The sequence below is a fragment of the Mus caroli genome, chromosome 15 (genome assembly GCF_900094665.2).
Source record: "Mus caroli chromosome 15, CAROLI_EIJ_v1.1, whole genome shotgun sequence".
NCBI classification, from domain to species: Eukaryota; Metazoa; Chordata; class Mammalia; order Rodentia; family Muridae; genus Mus; species Mus caroli.
In genome coordinates this window covers 6,953,675-6,970,624 of record NC_034584.1, presented here as the reverse complement: position 1 = coordinate 6,970,624, position 16,950 = coordinate 6,953,675, and the positions used below count along the sequence as shown (strand labels likewise).

Sequence of the window (16,950 nt, the reverse complement as noted above, 5' to 3'; positions counted from 1 at the left end):
GTCTCCCAGGTAAGTCAGGGATTGGCCAGGCAACTGGGGACAAATTAGAAATTACATTGTGCATACAGACCCCAGAGTTCAGAACAGATAGAAAGGATGAACAGAACGCTAAAGGAGACTCTGACTAAAACAGCCTTAGAATCCAACGGAAGCGATTGGACAACCGTTCTCCCTTATGCCTTGTTCAGGGTTCGGAATACACCTGGACCCCTTGGCCTAACTCCATTTGAATTAATGTATGGGGCGCCCCCACCCATTTTTATGACCGTAGGGGATAAGAATCGCCCGGATGTNTCTTTCTCTCCTTCTTCTAGTCTTTTGGCTCGATTAAAAGCTCTCGAAATAGTAAGAAAAGAGGTCTGGGAACAGCTAAAAGAAACCTATGTTGCTGGTGACACATAGGTGCCACACCAGTTTGAAGTAGGAGACACAGTCCTGGTGAGGAGTCACCGAGCGGGAAACCTAGAACCGAGGTAAAAGGGACCCTACTTGGTGCTACTGACAACGCCCACCGCGGTCAAAGTGGAAGGAATCCCCACTTGGGTCCACGCATCCCACGTCAAGAGAGCACCCCCTAAAGTCAGCCATGATGAGTAGACTTTGGAGAAGACTACTAACCCTTTTAAGTTGCGCCTGCTTCGTAAGAGCGATCCCAAAGGACTTCAACCCCCACAGTCCTGTTCAACAAACGTGGGAGTTACTCAATGAGGTGGGTAGGGCTGTATGGACAATCGCCGAAGTACACCCTCTGTGGACTTGGTGGCCTGATCTTTTCCCTGACATCTGTAAGTTGGCTATAGGAGCCCCTCCTGGATGGGACTTGGAGGGGTACTCTGACATTCAAAGGGCACCTTTAACACCCCCTCCGTATGTAGAAAAACATTCGAGAGACCCATGGGGTGGTTGCTCTAACCAAAAGGATAGAAGTATACTTCGAACCCATCCCTTCTATGTCTGCCCCGGGCCCCACCCAAGTCAATCCCTTAATCCAACATGTGGAGGTAAGGCTGACTTCTTTTGCAAGAGCTGGGGTTGAGAGACTTCAGGTACGGCCCGCTGGAAGCCCTCCTCGAGCTGGGACTATATTAGAGTAATAGCCAACTATTTCCTAGCATCTTATGTACCTGGAGGATTTGACCTAGATGAGTGTACTGACTGGTGCCATCCGCTCCATGTCACCTTCACTGAACCAGGGAAAAGAGCTCTGNGATGGACAAAAGGGTATACCTGGGGTCTTAAGATTTACAAGGAAAGATATGATGAGAGATTATTGTTCACTATCAGATTAAAAATAGAGACTCCCTACAATCCTTTAGGCCCCCCAACCAAGTCCACACCCCTCACCCATACTATTACTCAGCCTACTCCAGTGATTGTGGACCCCCTTAATATGGCCGCTATCACCCAACCTCCCACTCCTCAGGTACCTCTAACTATTACCCCCGCAATTCCTTCAACAAGACAGAGGATGTTTACCCTAGTCCTAAGAGGACTGTGTGCTGCCCTTAAAAAAGAGTGCTGCTTCTATGTAGATCATACAGGAGTAGTTAGAGACTCTATGCAGAAACTGAGAAAAAGATTAGAGCGAAGGAAACGGGAACGGGATGCTCAACGGGGGTGGTTTGAGTCGTGGTTTGAATCACNACCATCTTGGATAACNTCTTTGATTTCCGCTGTAGCNGGACCAATCCTTATGATATGCTTAGCTTTAGTTTTCGGCCCNTGTATAATAAATAGAGGAATGGCTTTCATCCAGAGTAAAATTGATACAGTAAAACTCATGGTTCTTCAAAGAACTATCAACCTATAGTTCAGATAGATAAAGAGTTAGGGGACACCAATCTCTAAAATTCTATGATTAGAATTAGTCTAAACAGAAGAAGAGGGGAATGAAAGGAAATAAAACTTGAGACCTGTGATTCATGTAATTTATGTCAAATAGCCCAAAGAGTTGTTTGTGAGCTTTGAAACCTGGGGCTGTGAACATCTCCCACTCCTCTGACCTAAGTTTAATGTTAACAGGCTGCTGATGTTTAAATGGACCAATCATGTGAAACCGCGCCAATTCCTCCCCCAGCCCCACTCCTTTTCTATAAAAACCCTTAGCTTCCAAGCCTCGTGGTCGAATCCACTGTCTCCTGTGTGAGATACGTTTCGACCCGGAGCTCCGCCATTAAAATACCTCGTGTTGTTACATCAAGGTGTTGTGTTCTGTTTGTGATTCTTGGGTGCACACAGAATCGGGAGTTGAGTGGGGGTTTCCCCACTAGGTTCTTTCAGAGGGTCTTAACAGGAGGGACTTACCTGCTCAGTTGTTAAGAGCCTAGTGCATAGTGTGATTCATTATATCACTTTCAAATGTGTGCCACAGCGAGTGTGCTCTTGTGTGCTCTGTGACCTTGTGGTACAAACCTGCGTGTGGTGTTTGCCACGTGTGCCTTTCTCTATGAAATCGTAACCATTGGACATGTATTGGCCCATTCCTGAATCTGCCTGTACTGTTTTCTTCAACAAGCGTGACTCTAACCCTTACCCAAGGAGGTAACACTGACCGTGACCCTAGAACACCTGGAGAATGCACGTTGCTTCAGGAAAGGGGAGGACTGGCTAGCCAATCATCGCTGAAAACACGCATAGACATGGCAGTTTTAAAAACATCAGGCCCCTGAGGCCTGCAGCTCCTTCCTTTCTTCCACGGGATCTTCCTTCATCTTCAAGAAACAATGTCCTTGTGCGACAAGGCACTGCAAGACCACTCAGCAGCGGTAAGGCTGAACGCCAGAGTTTGCCTTGGCTGGCCTGAAGTGCCTCGCTTTGGTGCTCCCTGAATCAACCTTAAGGCAGCGTTCCATTCCCATGGCAACGCATTGTCTCCAGATCCAGAAACCCAGCTTCGGTGAGACTCGTCATGGCCCGGGCACCCGCACAGGCCCGAGGTAGCAGAGGTCTGAACTGCCTGGCCCGGTGAGCAGGCTGGGAAGGTGTTTCTGGGTCAGCGAGCCAGAAGAGCTCACCAGCTTCTGGAGCAGGGGCCCAGAACGCAGGCAGGGAAGATGGTAGCCGAGCTCCGGGGGCGTCCACCATTAGGAAGCAACAATAGAAATGCCAGGGATGAGCCATGAGAGATTTGTCCTAGTGGGGGGCCAAGTGTGGTGTCCTAATCCATCCAGGATCCAGTGCAACTGCGTGGGAACTGTGTGTGGGGCTTTGAGAGCTCAGAATGTGAAAAAAGTAGGACTTAGAAAGGGAAGTTAGCCCTTCTGCCCACCCCCTACCTCCACCCCACCTTTTTTTTCCCCCAAAGTTGGGTGTTCTGGAGCCTGGATCAAGGAAAGCTACCACAGTATTCTTCAGGGAACGACTTGGATGGTGTTATTAATGAGTAAGGTGTGCATTTAAGGATTAGGGATAATATAGTGAAATGTATTTCACAAATTATTAACCACATCCCGCATCCTCCCACGTGGTCATTTTGTCAACAGCTGACAGTAGCAGCCTAAGTAGTTGTAGTCTCCTAACTAGAACTTCTGATTAAATAGTGACATGACTCCTGGAAAAGAAATTTTTTATTCGGCTTTTCCTTAGTGCAGCCAAACAATATTTGGGTTGAATAAGTCGCCATAGTTTGGATGACCCAGTAATGGTAAAAGGCGTGTGGTTTAAGAAATGCCTTTAAAAGAACTTTGGAGATGTAATCTAGAGTAGAAGTTAGGGAAACTAAATCTAACCCTGATAAGCACCTTCAATTCTTCTTAGGAGTCTCTAAACATGGGTCTGCATAGTCCGTTTGTAGATTTATATTTAGCAGTTTTAATTTAAAGTCAGTAGCATCCACGGGAGGGCAATTAGAACAGATGTCTAAGCCCTTTCCCCCAAAGCTTACCTCACACGTGACTCTTGGTAGGAAGATGCAAGCCAACCCCATCTGCATTCCAACTGTTAGCAATGACACCGACTGGGACTTCTGCTTCCACCTGTAAGTACTGACAGTGCCTTGACAAGATGCAGCTCACTCGCCAGAAAGGGTAGGACTTCCCATTTTAAGGAAAGCCCAAGTCAAGAGCTCTGCGAGAAACTTTCCACAGAAGAGAAAGGTCCACAGCTGGACTGTATGTTAATATTATGGAATAGCATCCAGTCGGGTTGACAAACTCTCAAAGAGGGACGAAAAAATTTCTTTTCTAATTTATGAAGATGTTCAGCTTTACAAAAATAAAGCATTATTACAACTCTTGTAAAACCAGTGAGGAAAAAAACAAAAACAAAAACAAACCCAACGAGTAAGATCTCATGAAATAAAGAGGCAATGGACAAATAAAAGCAGTTTTAGATTTATTTTTACTATTTTAAATTATGTCTTGGGGGGGGGAGGCAGGGAGGGGTGGGGATGTGAAAGAAGAATGTATGCCTGTGGATGCCAAAAGAGGATGTTGGATACACTGGTGCTGTAGTGACAGAGTTGTAAAGGGCCTGACATGAATTCTGGGAACTGAGCTTGTGTCTTCTGGAAGAGCACTGAGTGCTTTTAACAAGTCCTGCTGAGTAATCCTTACTGTGTGCCTCTCCCCTACAACATCAGGGCCGCATTAGATAGCTGCTAATTTTAAATCAAAGGGAGTGGAAGCAGTTTGCCCGAAGTTGTGCAGCTAGTTAGTGGCATTTAATACAGGTAGTCTATTTTTTAACCATTATCCATTTCTCTATGTGGAGATCTCTTACTATTGGCACTATTGACATTTTGAGTTAGAAAACTCTTTGTTTGGGAGGTTTCAAAGCATACTGTGCCTTTACTCACTAAATGCCAGTAGCAATGCCTGGTTAGTAACAAAAATTCTGTCAAATACACCCAGGTGGCAGAATCAGCCTTAAATGAGAACCCTGCTTTGTACAATGGCCCTCGTGTAGACATATAGCAGGAACAATGGCTATCAACCGCTTCTATCCTTTAAACTTTTCTGATAGACATAATAAAATGTGGACATAAATAAGTTTATTTAACTTTAATGCTGTCTTATTTCAGTATATTTAAGATACTATATACAACTGCTGAAAAAATTGTATAATAGTGAGTCATAATGATTTAGCCTATTTTCCCATTTTTGAGAAGATCTTAACATTCACTAGTCATATTTCCCACTCATAATAGCCACCTGTGGCTAGTGGTTATCTCATTGGAGAGAGATTATATAATACATCATAAAATACCTTAAAGTTAAATGTTATAGAACTGTAAAAAAATGGGCTTAAAAAAATGTAGCATTCCACAGATTCTGATCAATTGTGAGACAAGCAGGGCTGCTTCAAAGAGCAGTGTGAATACAGCCAGAAGCTTCAGACAGGTCTGTAAAATGGCGGGTCCCGTATTTACCACTAACTAGCANAACTGACAGAAAAACTCATAGAAATAAAAAGTTTAAGAATCCTTCCTGCTGGTGTGCACTCCTTCCAATAGCAGACTTTTGCAAATGGAGTTTTACAGTCTATATTTAAAAAATTGTATGTTTGTAACTAATAAAGTATGCGGAAAAGTGAAAAAAAATGTAGCATTCCAAAGCTCAAGAGCTCTCTCAGCAGTTAAGAGCACACTCTATGCTTGCAAAGGACCAGAGTTCAATTCGTGGCTCCCACGCGACAGCTAATAGTTGTCTGTAACTTCAGCCAGGAGATCCAAACCCTCTTCTGGCCTCCACATGCATGCCCAAGGTGCACTGACATACATACAAGCAAAACACTCATAAAATAAAGACAAATAAACCTTTCTAAAATATAGGGTTTGCAATTTAGCATCATAGGGATAACCTAACTATATATTACCAACCAGGATTCATATTTATGATGTCAACAGACAGAATGTGTCACAAGTCTAGGAAGGATTCATTCAACTTGCCATTCCTTTTATTCTGACTTTCCTGTGAGATACCTCAATTGTCATGAATGATTGTTGTGAGATATCTTAAACATAGTATCTTAATTGCTAACTATTTCATTTTATTTTATTTTATTTTATTTTATTTAGCTGAATGTTCAAAGCTAGCTCAGGGTTACTCTCAAATCGCCTTCAAAGACCTCATTGATTGACATTTTTTTTTTTTGAGATTATTGTTGAAGGCAGCTGCCTTGATCTCAGCACAATCTCATTCAAGACTTAATTAAAAATATTAGAGCTTACAATTTTTAACAACCATACTTAGTAACCTCTTTCGTGAATTAATGGATTTAACTTCTGTACCACATCTGTGGAATAAGCAGCTCAAGGAACATTTCCTAGTGAGTGGAAACTATTCTTTCCATGAGCTGTTCTGAGTTTATAATCTCTTGTCACAGGTTTCCCAAGTGCTCCTTGGTATTTGGACACTCCAAAGACTCGTGTTGTTTTTCATACCATTCTTGTGCACAGTGTAGCGATTTGTTTGATTTACTGTGAGCTAGATAGGCATTAGGATTTGAGAAATAAGTGCGATTCAGCCTCAGCCTCAGAGGCATTGACTGTTAGAAGGCCAAGAAGACTCTCAGAGGGGAAAAAAAAGCGGGTGTGTGTGTGTGGGGGGGTGTTGTTTGGTGAGGGAGGAATAAGTCAGACTCTAATGTGAATTGAATTTTAATAGAAATTTGGAGAAATTTTGCAACCCCCTTGGAGTATCTTTTTAGTGCCTAGAGAATTCTTACAATGTATATTCAACCCCCTTTCCTACCCATCCAACTTTGTCTTCTATAAACAAACAACAAAATAATATCAAGTCCAAGTTGTGCTTGGGTGTGTAGCCTTTCCCTGAAGTGGCATCCTTAGAGAGAATGGACTTCCTCTCCCAGGTGCGAATAGCAGTTCAGCTAGGGTTGAGACTTCATGCCCACATCCTCTCTAAAAATCCTATGCTGGGATTTTTGCCTGGGTTGAGCTTGTGCAGGTCTTGTATGTGCTATTGCAATGGCTGTGAGTTCATAAATGCAGCCACCCTGTCGTGCCCAGCAAATGCTTTCGTTGTAGTCATCTACTGCCTCTGGCTCTTAAAGTCTTCCCACTCTCACTTCTGAAGTGATCTCTGAGATCTTGGGAGGAGGGGTGTAAAATACATTAGTCACTTTTCTATTTCTGTGATAAGACTCAATGACTAAGGCACCTTAAAAAGAAAGAGTTTATTGGGAAGCCTTTCAGGTTCAGAGGATGAGTCCATGACTATCATGGCAGGGAGCATGGCTGTAAGCAGGCATGCATGGTGCTGGGGCAGCAACCAAGAGTATGCATCTTGACCACCACCATGAGGCAGAGAAAGCTAACTGGCAATGACATAGAGTTTTGAAACCTCAAAGCCTACCCCTAACCCCAGTGACACAACTTTTCCAAGGCCACCCCTCCTAATCCTTGGCAAACAGTTCATCAACTAAGGACTAACCGTCAAATATATGAGCCTATGGGGACCATTCTCAATAGCCCATACTGTTTGCAGGACTTCACTGACCAACAGCTCCAGAAGAAGTAGCCCATTCATGACCCTGGGATTTTTGTTAGCCTGCTGTGTCTAGTAAAAGCCTTGTCACCCTATTATAGGGCAACCCCATTTACATTTCCCTTACCACATGATCCAGCCATACTTCTTTTGAGCATATAACCTATAGGACTTCAGAGATAATCTTACTTCAGAGATAGCTGCTCATTGATGTTCATTGCTGCTCTATTCAGATTAGTCAGGGAGTGGACACAGCTTTGATGTCCATTGGCTAACGAATTGATAGTGAAAATGTGGTCCATTTACACATGGAATGTTATTCAGTTGTTCAGAAAATAGTATTATGAAATGCACAGGTGAATGGGTGGAATTGTAAACAGTCACTCTGAGTGAGGGAAACAAGACCCAGAAAGTACAAATGTCATATGTTTTCCTCTCACTTGTGGATATTACCTTTGGATCTTCAATGATGTATGTTTCCTTTGTAATACCCAAAGATGTCAGGAAATTAGTAAGAGGCCATGGAGAAGAGCTTTTGAGGAAGGGGAGAGAGAACCCAGGGGTAGTAAGGGAAGCAACGGAACAGGAAGGTTTAATTGGAGCACAGGGAGGGAAATGGTAGGGGAAGGTAGAGGTGGACATATGGAGAAGGACAACTAATATTAAAGAACTTTGGAAAACGGCACAGAAAAACCTACCACCGGAGAATCCCCCTTAAAGTACCACACAGACACACAGACAGTTGAAGCGGAATGTTTTGGTCACTGCTTCTGAGAGACATTTCCTAGCAGATGCCCAGGCTGTGTCCAGAAGGCAGGTAGAGCATTCAGTAGACAGATGAGAGCCCACTTCATCACTTGCCTTCCAAACAGCAGCCTCTCTCATGGTCTACTGAAAGCATGTTCATCTAGAGCAAGGTCAGTCCTCCCTGGCCTGGCAAAGTGCTCCTCTGTGCACATGACCTGCACGTCTGCTTGTCTCTGGGGACATCATTTGAAAGAACACTCTGCGTGGATTCTATGTAATCTTTCAAACTTGGAGCAAAAGATAACACTTGACCTTTCTTTTCCTGTCATACCTTCCTCAACTCCCCTTTAAAGAGAACAGGAAATACACAGCACCCAAGTAATCAGTGTAAAAGGACCGTTTTGTTGTTGTTGTTGCTGTTGTTCTTGTTGTTGTTTTGTTTTGTTTTGTTTTCTTGAGACAATCTTATTTTGGAGCCCATACTGGTTTTGAACTCCTAATTCTGCTTTGGCCTCCTGGCATTATAGGCAACAGCAATTGTAGGGGCTCTTTAGTTTAAAAAGTTTTCAGTATCTGGACTCTTATTTTTTTAAGATTTATTTATTTATTGTATGTGAGTACACTGTAGCTGTCTTCAGACACTCCAGAAGAGAGCATCAGATCTCACTACAGATGGCTGGGAGCCACCATGTGGTTGCTGGGATTTGAACTCATGACCTTTGGAAGAGCAGTCAGTGCCAGTGCTCTTAACTGGTGAGCCATTTCTCCAGCCCCATGTCAGGACTCTTAAAAGCATTGTGAATACAAAAATGATTCCTGGGGGGGGGGGCATTTCTAAGTATTATTCCTCTTATAATGTCAGAATTCGGTTTATTTCAGATCACTCTCATTCTTCTGGTGACGTTAGGACCCTCGCTTTTGTCTCTGTGTACACTTCTCGTTACCCACGTCATAACTGCTATCAGCATTGCTGTCAGAGGTGGTTGTCTAGATTGTCTGTGCATATGTGTATGGTTGTTCCCGAAGAACTTGCAACTTGGTTCTTTCTTACCACATTGATTTCTTTTTCTAACACAGCAAAAGAGCCACCTGTGTCTCAGTCTGCACTTGACCTAGCAGGTGGTTCTCTCTTGCCAAAAGCTGCACTCTCTCTGGTTGATTACAAATTCCAGGTTGATGGTTTTAAGGTATATGGAAGAAGAGCTGTGAAGTCAGCTGGCCTGCAGATGTTAGGCCCCATCCCCCAGCTTACTGTATCAATCCCTTTCATGGCCAGGATCTTTTTGTTTTTAATATGGATTTCATAAGAAGCCCACATCTTTTTTTTTTTTTAATTTTCTTTATTTACATCTCAAATGTTTTCTCCTTTCCAGGTCTCCCCTTCGGAAACTCCCTATCCCTTCCCTCCTCCCTCTGCCTCTATGAGGGTGCTCCCCCACCCACCCACTCCCATCTTCCCACGCTGGCATTACCCTACATTGGGACATCGAACACCCTCAGGCCCAAGGGCCTCTTCTCCCACTGGTGTCCAACAAGGCCATCCTCTGCCACATATGCAGACAGCGCCATGGGCCCCTCCATATGTATTCTTTGTTAGTTGGTCCAGTCCACGGGAGCTCCTGGGGGAGAGGGTCTGGCATGGCCAGGATCTTAATTGTAGGACCTTCAAGATCTTCTGACTCAACACTCATTGTTTTAGATGAAAAAACCAAATCACAGTGCCAATAGCAGAAATAATAGCTTCCACACTTGCAAAATATAGTTCACTGAAACAGTGATTTATGGGCATCACCTCTGTTGATCCTTCTAATTGCAGTAAGCAGGTGTTCACTTTAACCCACATTTGTAGAGAAGTCATTTACACAATGGCTTATGCTTTACAAGCAGAGGGACTGGGACTCTAATGTAAGATGACAAGTCTACCAAATGTTTACTTTGAGCTCCCACACTGCTGGCTTAGATGCTAGGTCTTGAGAGTAGTGTGTGTTTACTGTACATCCTTATTTAAAACTGAACTTAGACAGCAAGTTACTGTCCCCGGCGGTGGACACTTGAGCCTCTGTGTTGTCTTTCTGAGAGTCCTGATCCATGTCCCTCTGCTGCCTTCAGGTCCCAGCAAACTGGAATCCCAGCACAAGAAACAGATGACTTGTTCTCTACTTGTTACTGTGAGGAGACTGAGGAATACACGGCAGATCAGGAAGCGGGGATGACCGTTGACTGTCTGTCTATTCCCAAACAAAAGTTAGCTCAGTCCCAGAAGAAAATTAATCAATTCATTAACAGCAAAATGGTGAGTAAACAAAACCTTTCCTAGGTTTAGGTTGCCATTTGAAAGCGTGCACAGGATATCAGATAGCCCGTCTTTACTGTAGGATGAAGCATGTGAGGAGAATATTATGTGTTGTAACCAGGAGGGAACATAGAGAAGGATAGTCTGGAAGCCAGTCTACCCTCCAGTTCTCCTCTTCACTGTCTGCTCCTCACAAGAGGGCTTATGCTTTTAAACTTTTAACCAAGCATTTGACTAAAAATTCAGTGTTTGCCATATATAGTTGCCACTGGATTAATGTTACTTGGAAAGTCTTTTAATCCTATATCAAGGTTGCAAGATGATCCTTGGGTAAGAAGAGAGTCGGGATAATGAAGCAGGAAGCCAAGAATGGTGGTGGTCAAGAAGACACTTGTTATAGGTAGGATGCTATGGCCACAATAGAATGAACCATAAATCAAAGGATGAGAAGCAGAAAAGTAGCACAGGTGAGCATCCAGATCAAGGTCCCAAGCATTTCTAAAGCCAAGTCAAGGACTCGGGAATCCAGATCTCTGAATAAACATATAAACAATGTGTCCAAAATCTAGAATCTTGAGATAGCAACACATTGGCTTTCCTCATTAAGACATAGCCACTAGCCTGCTACAGACTGTAATTTATCAACTGAGACGTTCATACACTGACTTCCAGCCATTCATGATCACAGTAAAGTGATTCTAAAGCTTGTGTGAGGAAAACAGGGAGAGGGCTCAGAGAAGGCTGAGAAGAGGCAAGTGATGTTGATGCCACTAGTGGATATCTGTAAGCCTGCCTCTGAAAACTGTCCAGAGAACGTTGAGTAGACAAGCACCACAGCTTAGATCTTCCTCAGTTCGCACACGAGTTCTGGAAATATCAGTTCTGCATGCAGAACGGTACCACCTTCAACACCGTGCAAGTGTACGGCTTTGCTTTCTGTTGCTGTAATAAGCACCATGACCCAAAGCAACTCAGAGGAAAAGGTTTCTTTGTCTTACACTTGTAAGTACCAGCCCATCACTGGGGAAAGGTGAAACAGGAACTCAAGCAGGGGCACAGGCAGCAACCATGGAGAAAACATGCTTTCTAGTTTGGCTCTCTTTCATGCCCAGCTAGCTTTCTTATAGACTCCAGACTCACCTGCCTAGGCCTTTTCTGCCCACAGTGGGCTGGACCCTCCTGCATTGACTAGCAATCAAGACAGTTCTCCATAGACATGCACAAGAGGTCATTCTGATCTAAGCAGTCCCCAGTTGAGAGCCACTCTTCCCAGGTAACTCTAGATTTGTATCAAGTCAGCAAAAAGGATTAACCAGCATAGCAAAAGGTTTTGAAGGTTTGAAACGCCTTACTTAGCCAGGTTAGGTAATGGAAATATTTATATTGTAGGACTTATATGTCACTCAATGCAACAGTCACAGCACTGAAGGGCAAGCTACTGCCATAAGCCACAGTGGAGGGGTGGCCTTTAAAGCATTCACTAGTTGTGTCTTCTTCCCTAGGACAAGGATTGTATGGGGTGATGCATACTGTGAGTGACCAGCCAGTCTAATTCAGAGCTTCTGGGGTTCCGGTATTTTCTTTTATACTCCAAATAGAACTTAATGTTTGCTGTGGTTAGCACATAATGAACTCTTCAAAATGCTGACTGGATATTTCTGAAGTATTGGGAAATGCCCCCTGCCTGTGGCTTGCATCATTAGATTCACATGAAGTACCTGGGTAAGGAAGAAAATGTGGGAGCCAGGGGGAGCCAGTCTGTGGACCCATATGAAGTGTTACTGTATTTTAAGTGGAATATAATTTGATAACTTTTAACAAACTTGGATCATGTGAACATGACCTAATTATTTTCTTACAAGAACTCTTTTAGGCAGATTGTATAGGCTCCCAAATTTCAGGAAAGGAAGCTGGGATCTGGAAGAGCTTCACCACAGCACCATACAGCCAGCGGACATCACCATAGTGCTGGAACTCTAGCTCTTGATCCTTTACAGTGGTACTCTCTTTCATCTGAAAACTGATGTCTGGGTTTGTTGACCACAGTAGCCCGTGGGTGACTATGTAACGTCACTGGAATGCATGGCCACACATGCATGCATGGCGACACATGCATTTCATCATTTCTAGAGCTTTCTGCTGAGCTCTTTGCCTTACTCCATCTTTATCACAAAAGACGATCTACTCATTGGATGCTGAACATTGACATCTTCAGTGCACAGACTTGAAACAGTGAATGTGAAGGATAAACTTTCTCTCTCTCTCTCTCTCTCTCTCTCTCTCTCTCTCTCTCTCTCTCTCTCTCTCTGTCAGGGTCTCACTGTATAGCTCTAGCTGCCCTGGAACTCACTATGTAGACCACGCTGACCCTTAACTAATCTGCCTCTGCCTCTGCCTCCTAAAGGCTGAGATTGAAGGTATGAGTCATTATACCCAACAGGAATAAACTTCTTGTGGAAGTTACAGTCATTTGGGGAGACAGTTAAAAAAAAAAAAACAGCAGCACTATCAGACAGGGGTACTTTGGATTAAAAATAAGATGGGTAAGGATTGGTGAGTAACTTTTAGAATGGTAGCCAAGGATAGCCCATGAGGAGAACAAAGTGAAAGTGGAGAAGCCAAAATACTCAAAAGGGCATCACTAGCTAGTAGAGGCCCCACAATGAAAGCTATTCTGCCCCATTCAGGGTCAACTGGACAGTATGTGTGTAACAGCAGGAGAAAGGTGAGAAAGGAGATGGGTAGAGAAATTAGCAAGTTAGTGTATGGTCACAAGATTAGTGTAGGGCATCCGAGCAGAGCTGTGCAGGCCAAGGTAAACAGGTTGGATTTAATTTAACAATACAAATGATAATTTATACAGGAAAGCCACATAAGCTAAATGTACTTTGAAAAGATTATGTTGCCACATAAAATGTTCAAAAGCACTTAAGCTTATAATAATTATAATACAGTAGTTGATCATTTGGAGGATGCTAACAAGTGAACTTATTCTGAAAGTTGGTAGGCAAAGAGAAGGAATGATCACGCACCCTGCCTTTCCATTACAAACTGCACTATGGGGTATGTGTGCGGACATGCGGGCACGCACACACATGTGCATGCATCATGGTGCATGTCTAGAGAGCAGAGGACAACGTTGTAGACTCAGTCCTCTTTCCACTCTTACATGGGACCTGCAGATCAACCTTAGATCACTAGGCTTGCAGTCTTAGGCAGCCAGTGCCTTCACTACTCAGCCATCTCACCAGTCCTGAGGAATTGCATTGCAGAGAAGTATTCCAGCTAACATATGAGAAGCAAAGATGGAGGATGAGGAAATTATTATTTATACTCTTTTATGAATGGAACTATGTAGGTGTGCTAGCATCAGGAAACAAGATAGACAAATATTATCGTCTGATAGATGACCATGGCATACATAATTGTACTTAATGTTTTTTAAAGATAAAGGCATGGTAGCACTCACCACTCAGGAAGCAGAAGCAGGAGAATCATAACTTTAAGGCCAGCCTGAGCTACATAGCAAAACTGTCTGAAATAACAAACAACAATAGAAATCCTCAAAAACTTCAAAATAATTAGGTTTATGACACTATTTGATATTAAGAAATCACTGCTAACATTTGGTGACAATGATTTTATGGTTCTTTCTAATCCCACATCTTTTTGACATATTAATAGATGAAATAATATAGTCTTTCTTCAATGTAATGGAAGGTGAGAGTAGAGAGGAAGGAGTATAGACTTTCATAGGACTGACAGTACAACACTCAGGAAACTGATGAAGCCATGCACCTCACTCTCTAGCCATAATGAAAGTCTTCCATGATGAAGTGCTAAAGGAAGCTCTCTGGCTATTGGAAGAGCATGGAGGACCAGGGTGGCAGCAGTTAGGAGAGTGTACTGTTGAGTCACATAAAAGATGGGAGTGGGTCTCAAAGTGGAAAGAAGAACTTGGTTTCAGGGTACACGTAGGAGGTGGAGCCAAGCAGACTCAGTGTGATGAGAGGGGCAAGAATGCCATGCCAATGCCATGATACCCTCTAGACAAGACCCAGCTTGTCTCCCGTCCCTAAAATGCCTTTCCCCTCTTTGCAGAGCGCCAAAGCAAACAAGGAGCTGATTCGGTGTTTCATCCTCTCTCAGATTGTTTTTGGGAAAGAACATTGGAAATGTGCACAGGCTTTAGCCAACCTGGCTTATGGTTACCTGACACTGAGAGGTACTTGGTTTCCCCAGCCAGATTTTGACATGCCGGCCTGTGAGGCCAAACCTAGACTTCCCCTGGGGGGAGGGAGGCTAGGATGACTCGGAGGACCCCCCACTTAACTCCACACCACACTGCATAAAGAGAATGTGGGGACTCCACGGACAAAGGAGACAGTGTACTTTAGTAATAAAGAAGATGATGATGACCCGGAGTGAGCAGGGGCCAGGAGTGAAGGGGGTTGGAGCAAGAGGGAGAAAGGGAAGGAGGGGGGAAGAAGATGATGATGACAATAGTTACTGAATATTCACTATGTGCCAAGGAAGTTTTTTTAGTCATCATCACCTTGAAGGCCGCTAGGTGGTGATGATGGTGTATGTCTTTAATCCCAACACCTATGAGGCAGAGGCCAACAGATCTCTGAGGCTGCCTGGCCTACTCCTTGTTGTTCACAGAGAGTTCCAGGACAGCCATGACTACACAGAGAAACCCTTTACAGTTACCCTGTTCTGGCACAGGTTACCAGCTGGGGTCCGGTTGCTGAAACTGGAACCTGAGTGAATGTTCTAAGTTCAGAACTCTTTAGTAAGAGCTCAGTCTTAACAGATTGAGGCACTTCTGGAACAAGGGTGAGTGGGGCTGGGAAGTGGACATTCTCTATGAAACTCCTTATTCAGAACATTGTGCGCTCTCTTCAGACCCAGAGGGTGAGAGCGCTTCCTGAAAGTCAAATAAAACTTTCTCCCCATGGTGCCTCTGGTTAGGATGTTTAGCCAACGATGGAAAGCAAACTAGGACAGTTGGACACTGAAAGGTAGATCAGCAGCTAGGAGAATGTGAGTCGGGGACGAGCAGTCCAGAGTAGCAGTGGAAGCCATCGGCTTGGACAAGCTTGGTCAGAGAAAGTATATGAAAAGAGGATGGAAGAGGGCAGATGGTATGAGAGCAGGAAGCAAGTGTGAGGAATGGGCTGCAGAAGAGGCAGCAAACAAAATGGAAGGGCTGTGTCCTGGAAGTGCAGGGAGGACCCAGGAAGTGAGGTCTGTCTCCGCACTGGCAGTTGGGTAGTCCGGGCTGGAAAACCAATGAAATTGGAAGTTGGGTCAGGGTTATGGATAAAAGCTCTGTCTCTAGATTCACAGTCACTACCCAAGAGACTATCTGACTAGAATTCAGACTTGAGGAGACAGACAGTATGAACCAGAAAGGGCGAGTTGTCTGATCTTACAATAACGCCAGAGGCTGTTTCTTATGGTGCGGGTGGAAGACAACCATGGTCAGGCTATACATTAAGCGTGTCCCATGTCCCTTGGCATTGTCAGCCATAAAAACTGACTGAGTTTTACCTTTTGAATTCAACTCAGAGCTGAGTCTAAATAAGGAAGGGCGTGAACTCAGAAAACGTGGTGTCGACAGCCTTTTCTCTGAAATTCACAGTTCTTCCTGCTACGTGAGCAGAAAACTACATCTGGGATAAAAAGTTAGAATAAAGAAATTCTGTGAAGGGGAGTGTTTTGTTTTGTTTGTGCTTCTCTAGACAGGAGAATTTTCTAGTTACAAAGGTGTACCTAGACTTGAAACCTGAGTCCCTGGCACCCAAACAAGGGTTTTTCTAGAATACACTGATTGTGCCCTTTCTTTGGGAGTGGGCCCATATCTCAGATTTCAGCCATAGTCTTTACCTAGTCTCTCTCTTAAGCTTTTCCTAGTGTTTGGCCCGTGGACTAAACAAGGCTGTCAATATCATAGACCATTGAGAAGCATAAAGGACCTTCTGGGATACTTTTGTTGCTATTAATCCCATAACAACTTGTAAAATGGACAGATGGGCAGACTATATGAATCTGCCTGCTGCGGGGAAGGAGGGAACATCCATGTAGTGTGCTCAGACCTGGCTGCACATGGGCAAGTTTTACAGAGATCAGACCCGTTCTCTTCATTTTACTCTGTGTAGTTCCTGCATTGGAATAGGGATGTCAAGCCCAAGAGCAGATCTCTCAGTAAACAGCCCGTTATTAAACAGTCTGTGAGAAATGTATACACACAAAAGAAATATCAGGAGGGACACGCTGAGACTATAATGTGTAGGCACCCTTAGATGAAGTGAGCTACCCAGAGACCTATGATAGCAGGCATTTAAGATCAGTGTAATCTAATAAACGCCCTTGGAAAGGTTGAGCAAAGTCATTCTTGGCTGAGGCAGAAAGTAGTAGATGGTATGTGTGTGTGTGTGTGTGTGTGTGTGTGTGTGTGTG

The 16,950-nt window shown here is 43.9% G+C and overlaps 1 protein-coding gene across 4 annotated transcripts in view; it reads left to right on the top strand.

The window, feature by feature from the left end:
- Positions 1-2,896: 2,896 nt before the first annotated feature.
- The window catches only part of Ttc23l (tetratricopeptide repeat domain 23 like), a 59,918-nt gene continuing 45,864 nt past the window's right edge, over positions 2,897-16,950 (top strand). For 2 of the 4 annotated variants that reach the window (XM_021183482.1, XM_021183483.1), the window contains exons 1-3: positions 2,897-2,964; positions 10,302-10,485; positions 14,587-14,710. In XM_021183482.1, coding sequence (XP_021039141.1) covers positions 2,909-2,964; positions 10,302-10,485; positions 14,587-14,710 — 364 coding nt within the window. In that variant the 5' untranslated portion in view covers positions 2,897-2,908. Of the gene's footprint in view, positions 2,965-3,344; positions 3,388-3,904; positions 3,977-10,301; positions 10,486-14,586; positions 14,711-16,950 lie in introns of those variants that run through there. The other 2 variants (XM_021183481.2, XM_021183484.1) reach the window with 2 other exon arrangements.